Raw genomic sequence first — 16,449 nt, 5'->3', positions numbered from 1 at the left:
TTTAAAGCTAAATTAAAAAATACATATACATTTTTTTCACTGATTTGGTAAAAACTCATTATTTGGTTATTCTAAAGTATATTTCGATTCACTCGTAATCGCAAAATTAATAATAGCAGATATCTGTTTTTAAATACAATAACAACAAAAATTTTCAATTAATTTTACCAAACAAAGCAATTTTTTACAGTGTCGTTAAACACTTTACATCTTACACTATATCTTATAATAAAAGTGTATAAATAAATAAATATATGAATAATTGTTTAAAAACATATATATATATATATATATATCAGTTTTTAATTATTCCTAAAGTATGTATAAAATATCAAATATGAGTAATCGTCAAGTCAGTGATGATTTGTTCCAATCTTCTTACGTTGTTAACTATTATATAAATATTCAGTATTATTCTAGCTTGTTCGCTTGTGTCTGAAAAGTGTCGCTGTTAGAAAGAAATTAAATATGAATGTAACATTTTATACTTCCTCAGAGAATTCAAAACCATTGGATGTGTTTTGGCAAACAAAATCTGAGTTAGTTAGCTACGCTATCATATTACTTTTATTAATTATTTGGTTTCGCATCAAATGGAATCGTAGATTTATTGATAGATTTGCGGCTAAAATACCAGGGCCTCCATCATATCCATTAATTGGTTCAGGACTAGAATTTGTGGGAACATCACAAAGTAAGTGTAATATCAATAAACAGAGTGATTTTATTACCATAACCTACTTAATTAATTATTGAATAAAAAATATTTAAACATATTTTTTTTTGTTACTTTTAGTTACATATTATTCTTTAATTATTAGCTATCTAATAATAAAGTATAATATACGAATAAATGCTAATTATAGTAGTTAAATTTAGTATGTAATTGATATTCAATAATGATATTTCATTACTACCATGAAAAACGTGTATAAAAATTAAAGGGATTGATGGAATGCTTTTCAAAAAAAATTGTTTGTTACTTATGTTTAAACATACTGGTGTACAAAAAATTTTCAACAAACATTATATAATACTTTTCTAAACCCATTTTTCGCTGATTATAAATTTGCAATTAAATTTTTTTTATTTCCTCTTTTTTTAAATTATTTCTAATTATTAAAAAAAATGAGTATTTATATATAAAAATAATTAAAAACAAGAAAAAATTGTTATCAGATTATTATTAATTATGATTTTTAATGTCAAAAATAATTCGTGCAAAATGTCATTTTTGTGAAAATTTATAATAAAATTAGGTTGAACTTTTTACCATAAATTTTTTTTAGCTCAATATGCATCTTTGAAATTTATATTATTAATAGAAAATTTAAAAAATGGTATTTTTAAGATTGATATGTGCTCAGAATGTGTTACTATTTACAGTACATTTATGAGAATAACTCTAAAATTTCAATAAAATTCCCATTTTTTTTTTTCATTTTCATCATAATAAATCATTTAAATAGAAATCTTAACAATCATTTTTATGTAACTTTAAAATGAAATTTAACAACACATTAGTGGACGAAATCATAAATAATATTAGGACAGGTCTAACTAGACTATCGCCTGGCCTAATTATTTAGGATCTTTTTCGAATAATAATATTAAAACTTTACCAGACGGGGTACCACAAAAATAATATTACATAAATTATGATGACATTTGAATTATAAAAACCTATTATCATATTAAAACTAATTTCACAGTAAATATTTGAAAAATATTAGAAATTAATGATTTGATTAGTATACAAGGAGAAAATTAGTTAAGTAACTTTTTAATTGTTAAAGGTTAAATTTTATTCATTTTTGAGATTATAATCTTCAACTAGATACGAGTTGTAATCATTTGATGTATCGTTGAAAAAAATCGGTCAAGTGAGAGCTGAGAAAATATATGACAGCCACAAAAAAAACTAGATAGTAAAATAATTTTAATATGAATAAAAAATTCTTTCTCGCAAAGGGAGACTATAGTGATGAGGAAACACAGTGGTATTACCGACGTGACAACAGTACATCGTATATATTGATAGATAAAAAAGACAATTGATACTAGTTTCAAAATTCAGTCGTTTTTCTTAACTTGGGGTGACAAAATGTTGAAAATAAGTTTAACTTTATATTCAATGTAGGTTAGTTTCATGAAACGTTTATGAAAATCGGCGGTGGTCACATTATTTTGGCAAACCCTTGAAAAGTCATTGCCACGGGTTAGGTACAAACTTGGTGTCCCAAGCATGAAATATATTAGCATTATCGACGCGATGATCGTATATTGCGTTTGTCGATAGATAAAAAGGAAAATTTAAGGTAGTTAAAATTTTTCTCGGCTTAAAAAAAGAAAGTTTAACCTATTCAATGTAAGTTATATTAATATGGTTTTTTATAAAAATTAACTTTCATTACTATGATCACACCTTGTAAGGTATTTTAAAATAAAAAAATCGCCTAGTTATATATTTTTTAAAAAATAATAGCAGAGTAAAATTTCAATTGAAAAAAAAATGTGTACAAAACAATTTCATATAGAGATCATTTTTCGAGGAGGCGAAGTTATGGACCCCAACTATTTTTCATGACTTTGGAAAACGTACACAATTCAAAAAAATTATTTAAATACAAACATAGTATGTTTTTTAACTACGGCAGCCGATTGCACATAGAAGATAAACCGTTGGGACAAATTTTTTTTTTTTTAACTTATAATACATAACATAAGCTTTAATTTAACATATCTTTAAATGACACAGTATTTCCGGATTAAGGATAAATTATTCATTTTCTTAGAAATTAATGAGAATTTTTAATTTTCATAAAGAGAAAAATTGTTTAGTTTAATAAATTCTACAGTATTATAAAACTAAAACTTTTTTTTCAGACCTTCAGGGATCTTCAAGTCTTTAACATTAATTTCTTATATGAAAACCAATATTTTTAGTAGATAAAATTATAGCAGAAATTTTATAAATCGATATTTTTGGTAAAGATTTAATATTATCAAGTGAAAAGCTCAAAAAATTAGATGAAATAGAGATAGACAGATTTAATATTATTGAATAATAAGTGTAAAAACATACAGTATTTCTTGTATGGAATTTAAAAATATATCGAGAGATAGAAGAAAGAGGGGAACAAATGAAAGCAAGAAAGGGAGTGATATGGAACATAACGCCATATCAATGTGACGTTATGAGTTATAATAATTTGAATATATTTCGTGAGTATGTAGCACAAGCATTATAAAAATACACCATGCGAACTGTTCCCACAATCAATAATAATAAATTAAATAATAAATTGATATCACTAAAATGCAATTTATGTATATGTGTGAAATAATGTAGTTGCTTATAATTATTGTTTAAAATACACATGAACATATATATAATGTAAATACATATAAATTGATTTTTAGATGTTATGGAAAATTTTATTAAGTTAAATAATCAGTACGGTCCGGAACCATTTAAAATCTGGTTGGGTTCTTCACTCGCTTTAAATGTAACAAAGCCAGAAGATTTACAAGTACGTTTAGATGTTTTTAACATAATGCAATATTATTATCAATTAAATTCAACGTATTAAATTATTTTTTAAAGAAATAATTTATTATTTAAAAATTAATATGTAGATTATTTATAAATATTTAAATATCAGCTCAATATTTAGAAAAAAAATTTTACTTGTTTACATTAAGATTATTGACACTTTTCAAAACTATTCTTTAGTTACTAGTATAATTTATAGACCGACCTGTGTAACAGGTTGGGCAATTACTCGCAAAATAAAAATAATTACCAGAGTATTTGAGGGTTTATTTAGTTACATTAAATGGTGAGAAGTATACTAAAAAAAAATTTTCAAAATTAAAATATTATATTTTTTTGTAGATTATATTAAATAATTCTAACGCTTTTGACAGAGGTAAATTAGCTAAAATTATGAGTGCTGTTTTTGGAGAAGGATTGATTACTGCTTCTGGTGAGAAAAAATAATAATTATTTATATTATACTTAAATATCAATAAAAATAAAAATTAATAATATTTAATATTAACTTGATAATTTTACAGAAAATATTAATTTTATAAAAGTATATTATTTGCATCTCTATTATAAAAAAGTACAAATTTTTATTTTATTTTTTTAATACAATATAGACAGTGCACATGAATAAAATTTAACAGTTTATTCAGAATTTTTTTTTTATTCAATCATCAAAGGATTAATTGTATAGTGAAATATTTTAATAAAGAAATGAAATAGTTAATTTAAATATTGTTACTGCTTTTATATAATCTATGAATTTTTATCGTTGCTTTCAGTTCCTAAATGGAAAATACATCGACGAATTATCTCTCCTTTTTTTAACACTTCTTCCATAAATAAATGTTTGCCAATTTTCAATGAAAATAGTGCAAGTTTCATATTAAATCTTCAAAAAGAACTGCGAAATTCTGAGTCATTTAATATTTGGGATTATGTTAATTCTGTTTCTGTTAATTCAATATGTGGTAAGTGATAATGTTCAAAATAATATTTAATCGAATTATATATTTTATTATTGATATATATTGTGTTAAAGAATATTTTTAAAATTAAGTGGCAGATGCGATGAAGTGCATTTCTTGAAACAGATCTTTGCTAACACATAGTCAATTTGGTAACGATTAGTATCCCCTGGTGCTACCCATGTATAGCGTCTTCTTTTTGGTACTTCAAACATTGTGTTGGTTACTAAAAAATTGTTCTGCTTACAAAAATTGACTAATCTTTCACCTCGGATGTTCTTGTTCTTAATCCATATTTGCCTACTATTTGATTTTCATGTCCTTCTCCTACTACCGCATTGAAATCGCCCATAATAATTACGTTATCGCTATCTCGAGTTATTCCTAGCAGTTCATCTAGAGAATCATACACTTGTTCGATTTCGTCGTCTTCACTATTCGAGGTTGGAAAGTATACCTGGATGACTATCATGTTTACTGTGGATGTCTTCAATTTTATTAGTAATATTCTATCATTCACATGATAGGTATTTTCTTCTTACAGTCCCCATTCTTTGTTTGATAGTATTCCAACACCGGTTTTCCCTTGTTTATCTCCACTATGTATCATTCGAAAATTATCACTCCAGAAATCTCCGTTGTCACCCCATCTAGTTTCACACACTCCTAAAATATCAAGCTGTTTAAGTGTCATTTGTTGTTTAAGTTCTTCAAATCTTCCTGGTCTTAACAACGTTCCACGTTCCTATTTTAGTTGGAATAGTTTTGTTTTTTATTTTATTTTCAATGTTTTGTTTTTTGCTTTGGCATGGATTTCGCTGACTGACGACCTGGGAAACCATGCTCTGTCCCCTCCCTGCCGGACTCCGGGTTCCGAATCCTATCGTCTCGTTTTATATCATTCCTATGGTTGACATTCATTGCTTGATGTTTGGGAAAATTAATGCAATGGTTTCCTGTTGCCTTCTGCATCGTATGACATCTCTTATTACTAAGGGATGCTATTCAAGTATAGATAAATCTATACTTGATACTAACAATGTTGCTGCCCATTGTTAGGTCCATTTTGGTTGATTTTACGACGGGCATGGACTGCCGTGGGTGTATTCTGGCCCCAACCTACATGGGAAAACTTTTATAGATGTCTAATTTAATGCTTATGTAATATACTTAAATTTGAAAAATAAAAATTGTCCCGGGGAATTACCTTCATGGTGAAAACGACTACCATATTCAAAAACATTACATTTTAGCTTCGATGCGGAGAAGGTATTAATTTTACTATGATGTGATTATTTATTTTTTTTTTTTTTTGTGTCTGTCACTACTTTTTCTCAGCTTTCACAGGACCGATTTTTTTCAAAAATACATCAAAAGATCACAAATCGTATCTAGTTGGAGACATTACCCTTAAAAATTGAAAAAAATTCCCTCGTTCCCCACAAATGGGGGAAATATGCAAAAAAATTACAAATTTAAAAATTGCTAATTTTCGAAATTTTTTCACTTTTTTTTCTTAAAACTTTTTGAAAAATCAATAAATCAACATAATTTTTTTTTAAACTAAAACCTTAGATATCTACCTTTCATTTTATATCATTTTTTTGAAAATCTATCACTTAACCTGCTCATTACGGGGGATTTAAAATAGTAACTTTTTTACAAAAATTAACTTTTTCAACTTAATTTTTGAAAATGTTCCGGAAATACTGTGTCCTTCAAACATATATCAAATTAAATTTTATTTTATGTACTATAAAATGAAAAAAAAAAATTTGTCCCGACACTTTTTCTTCTACATTTAAACCGTAGTTAAAAAACACTATTTTTGTGTTAAAATTTTCGATTTTCGATTTTAAATTTTCAACTTAAAAATGCTCTAACTTTTTGAAAAATGTATATATCAGCACAAATTTTTTTTTTTCTAAATACATTATAAGTGCATATTTCATTGGACATACTTTTTATTAAAATTGGACAATTTCCCCTTATATAGGGGGCGTTCAAAACTTGAAATATTGTAAAAAACATAGATCTTTTTCAACTGAACTTTTGAAAATGTTCCGGAAATACTGCGTCCTTTAAACATATATCAAGTTAAAGCTTATTTTATGTACTATAAAATAAAATAAATGCGCAAATGGATACCGTATTCAAAAATATGCTATTTTAACAAATTTTTTTTTTTTAATTAAACACTATCTACAGATTTGCATCGAAGCGTTTTTTATGATAGTGATTTTAATCACTGTCAGATAAAATCTATACTGGACCCTACTATGCAATGTCTCCACTATGCCGCGACCCCACTGTGCTACCGTTTNCACGACCCCACTGTGCCGCCACCCTACTGTGCTGGGTTTTTTTTATTATATAAATTAATAAAAATAAACATTAAAAGACCAAAAAAATAGGTTAAAAATGACCAGCCGGACTCCGGGTTCCGAATCCCATCGTCTCGTTTTATATCATTCCTATGGTTCACATTCATTGCTTGATGTCTGGGAAAATTAATGCAATGGTTTCCCGTTGCCTTCTGCATTGCAATGACATCTCTTATTACTAAGGGATGCTATTCAAGTATAGATAAATCTATACTTGATACTAACAATGTTGCTGCTCATTGTTAGGTCCATTTTGGTAGATTTTACGACGGGCATGGACTGCCGTTGGAGTATTCTGGTCCCCACCCACAGGGGAAAACTTTTATAGATGTCTAATTTAATGCTTATGTAATATACTTTAATTTGAAAAATAAAAATTGTTCTGGGGAATTACCTTCATGGTGAAAACGACTACCATATTCAAGAACATTACATTTTTTTTTTAATTCTTAATTTTATATGGTCAGTTTTATATTGTTATAACTTTTTGAAAAAAATTTGGATCAATAAAATTTTTTTATAAAGACTTTATACAAATCCCTTTCGCCCGTCATACTTTTTTCGATAATCTTATGCAAAAAATAATAGTGATTTCAATAAAATGTTGAGCTATTTTCACAAATTTACTGTAAATAATAATTATAACATTTTCTGACCACATAAATTTTAACAATGCCATATTTTCAATTGTCTATTTAGTAATGTCAGTTTCAAAGTTGCATATTGTGCTAAAAAAAAATTATAATCAAAAGGTTGAACCTTTTTTTATTATAAAATTTAATAAAAATAAACTTTAAAAGATCAAAAAAATAGGTTAAAAATGATATTTTTACTGATTTTTTTAAATATATTAAAAATTAAAGTCAATAATAAATTGAAAAATTAATTTTTTTTGTTTTTAATTTTTTATTTAATATTATATTTTCAATTTTTATAGTCGCCTGCCATAAAAGAAACGACTACTGTATAATTTTTCAAATTATTAATAATTTTGATTTTTAATATGATAAATATGATAATAGTTTGTGCAAAATTTCGATTCAAAATGTATTTTTTAACCTAACTTTTTGGTCATTTAAGGTTGATTTTTACAAAAATTTATAATAAAATATTATTCTATTTTATGACTTTTTAGTTCGACATTGACAAGTTTGAAATTTATATCGTTAAATTAAAAATTTTATATGGATTTAAAAAGTCGTATTGTTTAGACTGATATGTTTTCAGAAGCTTATATAATTACTATTAACAGAAAAGTTATGAGAAAAGATCAAAATTTCGTTAAAATCACTATTTTTTTGTAATATTATCGAAATAAATAATTTCTAAAGAAACTATAGTAATCATTTCTATGTAACTCTTTGTATTTAAATAAAAGTATTTAACTAGTATTTTAAATACTTTCAAAAAATGTGGATTTTTAAATATATTATTTACAGAAGCAGCACTGGGATATCATCGTGACGAGGAAGATGATGACAAATCTGAATTTTTTTATTTAGTGACAAAGTAAAATAATAATTTACTTCTATACAATATATTATTATTATACTTACAGTAATTTAAATGATGACGTAATAGTAAACAGAATTTTTAGGGAAATCTCAAATTTTGACTTTTAAAACAATATAGCAACTTCTTAATAATCTCAAAATAATCCGAATAATATCACTGTTCATTTTTACTACAAATAAAAGTTAATATCTTCTCAGAATTTAGAGAATTCGAAAGATTTGTTTTATCTGAGGTTTAAAATAATCGCTTCAGAGAGTTAAAATTTAACCCATATAATTTTAATTGAGTTAATAAAATAAATTTTATATTCAACTTTTAATCAATGAACATTTTTTAAGAATTACAGAGCGAGTTAATGCCAGACTAAATAAGCCATGGTTGTATCCTGATTTTATTTTTAGTATTTATGGAAAAATTACAGGCTTGAATCAAATGTATGAAAATTTATATAAATTTCCAAACAAAGTGAGTTTTATAACTTTTGATTAAAAAAAATAAAGCCCGCATTAGGGGAACGTGGCACCACTGTACCACGTTTATATAACATTTTTTAGCTTCGATGCGAAGCTGAGAAGGTATTAATTTTACTATGATGTGTTTTTTTATTTTTTTTTTTGTGTCTGTGAACGCTCAATCTCAGCTCTCGCTGGACCGATTTTGATGAACAATATGTCAAAAGATCACAAATCGTATCTAGTCGAAGACATTACCCTCAAAAATTAAAAAAAATTCCCTCGTTCCCCGTAAACGGGGGAAATATGCAAAAAAATTACAAATTTAAAAATCGCTAATTTTCGATATTTTTTCAATTTTTTTTACTTAAAATTGCCATAACTTTTTTAAAAATGATCGAATCAATATAATTTTTTTTTTTATAGATACCTTAAATAATTACCTATCATTTTATATATTTTTGTGAACATTTGACCCTTTAGCAGCCCACAGGAAGGGTTTCAAAATGGTAGTTTTTTTACAAAAAATTAACTTTTTCAACTTAACTTTTGAAAATGTTCCGGAAAGACTGACACTTTTATATATATCTTAAATTAAAGCTTATGTAATATACTTTAATTTGAAAAAAAAAAATTTGACCTCTGGACTTGTCTTCATGGTGAAAATGACTACCGTATGCAAAAATATGCTATTTTTGTGAAAAAATTCTTGATATTATATTTTACATTTTTTAACATTATGTTGCTATAACTTTTTAAAAAATGCATGAATCAACTTTATTCTTTAATGATAAATACTTTATATATACTTCTTTCATTCGACATACTTTTTTTTAAAATCGGACCATTTCCCTTTATACAGGGGGGGTGCAAACCTTTTAAAATGCGTATAGAAAGTAGAACTTTTTCAACTTAACTTTTGAAAATGTTCCGGAAAGACTGACACTTTTATATATATCTTAAATTAAAGCTTATGTAATATACTTTAATTTGAAAAAAAAAAATTTGACCTCTGGACTTGTCTTCGTGGTGAAAACGGACATCAAAGTTAAAGAAAAACGTACGATTTCCGTGAAAAAAATCTCGATTTTATATGTTATATTATTTAATTTATATTTTATATAACTTTTGGAAAAATGTATGGATCAATATTATTATTTTTTTATAATAAATATTTATATACCCCTTTCATCTGGCACGCTTTTTTTGTAAATCGGATCATACCCCTTTAACAAGGGGGGTCAAAACTTTAAACATGCGTATTGTTACTACGATATTTTCAATTTAATTTTTGAAAGTATTCCGGAAATACTGACACTTTTAAATATATCTTAAATTAAAGCTTATGTAATATACTTTAATGTGAAAAAAAAAAATTTGACCTCTGGATTTGTCTTCATGGTAAAAATGACTACCGTATGCAAAAATATGCTATTTTTGTGTTAAAATTCTGGGTTTTGTATTTTATTTTATTTTAAAATACCTGACAAGGGGAGTACAGATTTTCATAAATATTATATAAATTAAAATTGATATAGTATAGATAGTTAAACTTATTTAAATATGTTTGTTTCTTTTAAGTCGAGAAAAATAACTTTGAAATTTGAACTAGCTTAAATAGCCAATTTTTCAACCGCCGGAAGCAACGTACGGTTGCCGAGTTGGTAAAATTTATGTTTTACACGCTTGGGGTACGAGGTTCCAACCCGCATATGGCAATGAATTTTTTGCATTTTTTCTTAATTCTTTTTAAGTTAGTATAAATTTTAACTCGTTTGATTTTTATCACATTTAGATTCAATAACTTCAATAAAGATCAAGGATCCCATCACTTTAGTCGCCCCTTGCAAGAAGAAATTTCTTATTCGTATTAAAATTATTTTACTATATTTTAAGTTTTCGCTTCGATGCAAAGCCGAGAAGATATTTTTTTGTGACTATCATTTATTTTCTCTGCTCTAACTTGACCTACTTTTTTCAACAATACGTCAAATTACTACAATTCGTATCTAGTTGAAGATATTACTCTCAAAAATTGAAAAAAAAATTCTAATTTATCAATTAAACAGTTAGTTATTACATCGTCTCCATAAAGACAATTAAAATCATTAATTTCTAATGTTTTCAAAATATTTATTAACGAATGAAGTTTGATATGATAGGTTTCAACTACAAAATTAAATCATTTTACTTTGTAATTTAATAATTTTATTACTCTGTTTGTGTGTGCTACTATTAGACTATAATATTCAAATTTTTTTCTAACGTGTTGCTATATAAATCATTTCTAAAAAAAATGATTGTTTTTTCTCCTGAATTAACAATTGATTTTTACAAATATAATCAAATTTTATAATAAACTCAATTGAGTAAATCTTTTTAACAACTTTGTTTTGATTGGTACATTTAGTTAAAGTAAATCATTAAAATTAATTAAGTTCTCAATATTTCAATTATAGAATCTTTTCAACAAACAACAAAAGTTCCTAGGAAATTATTACTATTACTTCTATTTAAGTTATCTATTACCATAAAAATGCAAAAAAATATTGAGCTTTTCTGATAAATTTACAATAAATAGTAATTATAAAACTTTCTGACTGCATATTGATCTTAACGATACAATTTTTTTAATTGTCATAAAATTTTCTATTTAATTATGTCAATGTCAAACTTACCAATTGAGCTAAAAGTTATGGTAAAATAAATTTTTTTTTTTTTTTATAAACATTTACAACAATCAACTTTAAACGATTAACAAAATTGGTTAAATATGTCATTTTCCTTATTTTTAACTTATTAATAATCAAATTAATATTAAATATTATATCAAATCAGTATTAATTTAAAACAATTTTTTTTGTTCTTAATTATTTTTTTTTATATGTAAAAACTATTTTTTAATAATATTAAAACTTAGAAGTTATAGAAAAAGTCTAATTGCACATTTTAAAACATCGCGAAAAGTTGATTTAGAATAGTATATTTTTGTTTCTGATGGAAGTTCCTTGTAGTCCAGTGTATAAAACTTATAACTTTGTTAATTGTTATAACTTTATCAAAAATGACCAAATCAGTATATTTTTTTTTATTTAGATGCATGTCTTTATCTATCATTTGGTTTTTTTTATAAATCTAACCCTTTACCTGCCCACAAGAGGGATTCAAAATATTAACTTTTTTTTTTTTAGTTAAAGTAAATCATTAAAATTAATTCAGTTCTGGATATTTCAATAGTAGAATCTTTTTAAATATCAAAAATTACTTAGAAATGATTACTATGATTTCTATTTAAGTGTTCTATTACGATAAAAATGCAAAAAATAATGAGTTTTTCTGATAAATTTACAATAAATAATAATTATAAAACTTTCTGACTGCATATTAATCTTAAAAATAACATTGTTTTAATTCTCATAAAATTTTCTATTTAATGATTCATTCTAGTCAACGAAGGAGTAATTTTGCAGAATAGCAGAAAAAATTCCCAACAAACTTTTTTTTTTTTTGTTTTAATTAGGCAATTGGTGGATTATTCCAAAAGCAACATCAACTCTTATTTCTTTAATTATATCATGATTAGTAGTTCTTTGATTTTAAAATATAATATTTGAATATATACTAATTATAATTATTAAATTTAGTATGAAATTGATATTTAATATTGTAATTTAAACGGAGAAATTATAAAAATAATAAAGAAGTTATATTTTGCTTTACTTTTACGTGTATAAAAATTTAAAGGGCTTGATACAATAATTTTCAATAAAAACTGTTTGTTACTATAAAAAAATGCACTGGACTACAAGGAACTTTCATCAGAAGCAAAAATATACTTTTCTAAATCAACTTTTCGCGTTGTTTTCAAATCTGCAAGTAGACTATTTCTATCACTTCTAATTTTTTATATTATTACTAATTATATATATAAAATAATAATTAAAAGAAAAAAAAATTTGTTTTCAAATTATTACTGATTTGATTTTTAATATGTTAAAAATAATCAGTCCAAATTTTCAATTTTAACCTATTTTTTTGGTTCTTTAAAGTTGATGAAAAATTTTTGATAAAGATTTATGAAAGTTTATAGTAAAATAAATTGAATATATTACCATAACTTTTAGCTCAATTACAAGTTTAAAATTGACATCAGGCCAGTCAATAAAGGAAAAATTGTTGAAAAAATTTTCAAACAAATTTTGTTTTTTTAAAAGTTGAATTAAAATATGTATAATGACATACTAATAGTCCTCAAGATTGGAATTGAGCTTTTTTTTTTACAGCCTCGCAAAAGTTCAAAAATATGAGCTTTATTAATTTTTTCAAAACATATTTAACTTCCAAAAAAAAGTTTCGTACAAAAGTTGTTTAAAAGACAATTATAAACAAAAAAATTATTTTATATTTTTTCATTTAAACAAATATTTTTCGAGTTACATTACATTTAATATGAGTACTAAAATTTATATTCCATTTTTTTCATTTTACGGTTACTTTTTATCATGTTATACTTACATTAGACACAATGTTATAAATGCATATGTGTGTATGTGTGAGTTTATTTATTTAATGTATCATTAAAGTGTAGTGTATATTAAAATACAAGCGATAGAGTAGGTAATAGATTTGACACTATATTGTTTAAACCCAACTAAACGCTGAATTGTACATTCCCAAACAACAATCATATTATGTCAATTGTCACCGGAATTTCTAGTAATCTTTTTCTTTTTCTTTGCCTTAATCCCAACTACTTGGGGTCGGCCACCCTTATCCTAAGATTCCGCTTGACACGATCTCCCACATCTTCTACGCTCACATCAGCTGTCCTCAAATCGCATTCAATAGCATCCCTCCATCTCTTTTTTGGTCTTCCTCTATCTCTTCTTCCTTCAACATTCATTTCTATAACTGTTCTTACAGCTTTCGATTCTTCTTTCCTCATACCATGACTAAACAATCTAAGTCTATTTTCTGTCATCTTATCCACGATTGACGCAACACCTATACTTCCTCTTATATGCTCGTTCCTTATCCTATCTTCTCTAGTCACTCCACTCATCCAACTAAGCATTCTCATCTCTGCTACACTTATTCTCTGCTCTACTTTCTTATCAACCGCCCAACACTATGAACCATACATCATAGCTGACCTCACAATTTCATACTAAATTTAAAAACTATAATTAGTATTTATTCATATATTATATTTTAAAATCAAAGAACTACTAATCAGGATATAATTAAAGAAATAAGAGTTGATGTTGCTTTTAAAATATTTCACCAATTTCTCTAAAGGAAACACTATCTACAGATTTGCATCGAAGCGTTTCTTATGATAGTGATTTTAATCATTGTCAGATATCATCTATACTTGTCCCATCTATGCCTCGTCCACACTGTGCCTCGACCCCACTGTGCTACTGTTTTTTAATATATATTTTTAATAATAAAAAACCCAGAATAATTTTAAATTGATATTCATTCATTTAGAAATTTATACAGAAAAATGATACAAATTTTAAAATATTTTATATTTTGTTACCTCTATGGCAAACGTGTATCAATTAATAACTGAATAAAATGTCAATTGTTACAAACAATGAGAACAATAGAAACATGTTTCCTTATTTACTGAACAATAAAAATATATACTACCGTCAAACATTACATAATTTCAAACGAAATAAAACAAAAATCAACAAATAAAACATAACTTAAATACGGAATAAAAAAAAATAACAAGAAATAAGCAGAAAACGGTAAATATAATGCTGCTTCATTATAACTCATAACATACGTTAAAATTTTGGTATGTATAAATACGAGTAAGCCAGTGTAAATCAGTATTTCTTAAAATAGTAACTATGTAAGGGAAATTCTCATAGCCGAAAAATTACAGGTTAATTACTAATAAGGTAAAAAAATTATCAATAACATTTATCGCAAATTTTAAAACATAAAAAATTGATGTTGTTTAAGTATCGCAAACGAAAAACAAAACTCCATAACGTTTAAATTATTTAAAATGTAAACGCAATAATATTGTTAACGTTTTAACTTTCATAACATAAAAATAAAATGTGTAATTTTGATTCAAGCCCTGATTAGTATATCGTGTATACAACTCACATAAAAATGGGTACATACTTTACTAATAACGCTATACTTATTAGATAATTAAAGAAAGAAAAAGCCAGTATGCTCAAAGGAAGAAAACCAACCACAGTTCTTTAAACTTAACCAACAATGAAGGTAATGTTCTAGTTAATTTATATTTAATTTATTTATGAAAAAAATGTTGATGACCATTGTAGAAAAACAAAAACCAGTATTTTTGGAATTATTGTTGGAGTTAAATGATGAAGGAGCCTATTTTTTAAACAATGATTTAAGAGATGAAGTTTTAACTATGATGATTGCAGTAAAATAATATTATTAATATCTTTATATATTGTTTAAAAACCCAATTAATGTAATAAAATTATTTTTTTAATAGGGCAGTGAGACTATTTCTATAACCATTTGTTTCTGTATTTTAATGTTAGCTATCCATCAGGACATTCAGGTAATTATATTACCCGTATAAAACTATACGTCATATAGTTATAAGTGATTTTCTAAGTAATCATCATATATTTTATCATATTTAAAATGTAATTTCATATTTACAGGACAAAGTTTATGATGAAATCTACCAAGTAATGGGAGAAAGTGATCGAAAAGTAAGAATTGAAGATACGGTTAAGTTTGTATATTTGGAACAATGTATCAAGGAAACTATTCGAATGTATCCCGTAGCGCCAGTGATAATGAGATATCTTCAAGATGATGTCAAAATGAGTAATTTTTCCGAGTATATCATTTATAAAACCTGCTTAAACTCGTGTTTTTTATTTTTAAGGTAACTACACAATTCCAAAAGATACTACTATTTTTATACCAATAATAGTCACTCATCATCTACCAGAATTATATCCAAATCCCTGGGAGTACAACCCAGATAATTTTGATCCAGAAAATGTTGCAAAACGACACAAGTATAGTTTTATTGCGTTTAGTGGTGGACCTAGGAATTGTATAGGTAACATGTAAAAAATTAATATCATCATAGAATAAATATAATCATTTCGACATTTTTAATAATTTAGGGGAAAAGTATGCAATGCTATTAATGAAAGTTTTGCTATCTACATTTTTACGTAACTATAGTGTACATACTAAATGCAAAATGACTGATATAAAGTTAAAATTCGAATTATCGTTAAAAAACGCTGACGGATATCAAGTGACAATACGTTCTAGAAACACGAAATCGACATACAAAGTTTAATTGATTTTAAAAAAAAAGTTTCAATTTCAAATTTTCGTTTTTTTTCAATTATGGTCTATAAAAATGTATGTATGAGTAATAATTCATTATTTAGTAATCATTTAACTATAAGTTATTTTAACACATAGAATTGGTATGTAACGTCATTGGAGTATTTTGACTATTTTGAAATTTAATAAAAATACAATTTTTTTTTTTATTAAAAATAATTAAAATTAATTTTACTATTATGTATTTTTTTTTTTTT

General features: G+C 25.2%; 1 protein-coding gene across 2 annotated transcripts in view; it reads left to right on the top strand.

Annotated features, from left to right (window-relative positions):
- Positions 1-159: 159 nt before the first annotated feature.
- Positions 160-16,449, top strand: part of LOC126907737 (cytochrome P450 4C1-like) — an 89,221-nt gene continuing 72,931 nt past the window's right edge. The window contains exons 1-13 of one of the 2 annotated variants that reach the window (XM_050689301.1): positions 160-317; positions 421-694; positions 3,424-3,533; positions 3,899-3,989; positions 4,333-4,521; positions 8,342-8,411; positions 8,756-8,882; positions 15,046-15,124; positions 15,187-15,293; positions 15,369-15,437; positions 15,544-15,712; positions 15,774-15,953; positions 16,021-16,379. In XM_050689301.1, the coding sequence (XP_050545258.1) occupies positions 255-317; positions 421-694; positions 3,424-3,533; positions 3,899-3,989; positions 4,333-4,521; positions 8,342-8,411; positions 8,756-8,882; positions 15,046-15,124; positions 15,187-15,293; positions 15,369-15,437; positions 15,544-15,712; positions 15,774-15,953; positions 16,021-16,202 (1,710 nt within the window). In that variant the 5' untranslated portion in view covers positions 160-254 and the 3' untranslated portion in view covers positions 16,203-16,379. Of the gene's footprint in view, positions 318-420; positions 695-3,423; positions 3,534-3,898; positions 3,990-4,332; positions 4,522-8,341; positions 8,412-8,755; positions 8,883-15,045; positions 15,125-15,186; positions 15,294-15,368; positions 15,438-15,543; positions 15,713-15,773; positions 15,954-16,020; positions 16,380-16,449 lie in introns of those variants that run through there. The other variant, XM_050689302.1, reaches the window with a different exon arrangement.

Source organism: Daktulosphaira vitifoliae, unplaced genomic scaffold, assembly GCF_025091365.1.
Source record: "Daktulosphaira vitifoliae isolate Bord-2020 unplaced genomic scaffold, ASM2509136v1 Scaffold_5, whole genome shotgun sequence".
Classification (NCBI taxonomy): Eukaryota; Metazoa; Arthropoda; class Insecta; order Hemiptera; family Phylloxeridae; genus Daktulosphaira; species Daktulosphaira vitifoliae.
Note: the sequence above shows the minus strand (reverse complement) of the source record. Positions and strands in the feature narration are given on the sequence as shown.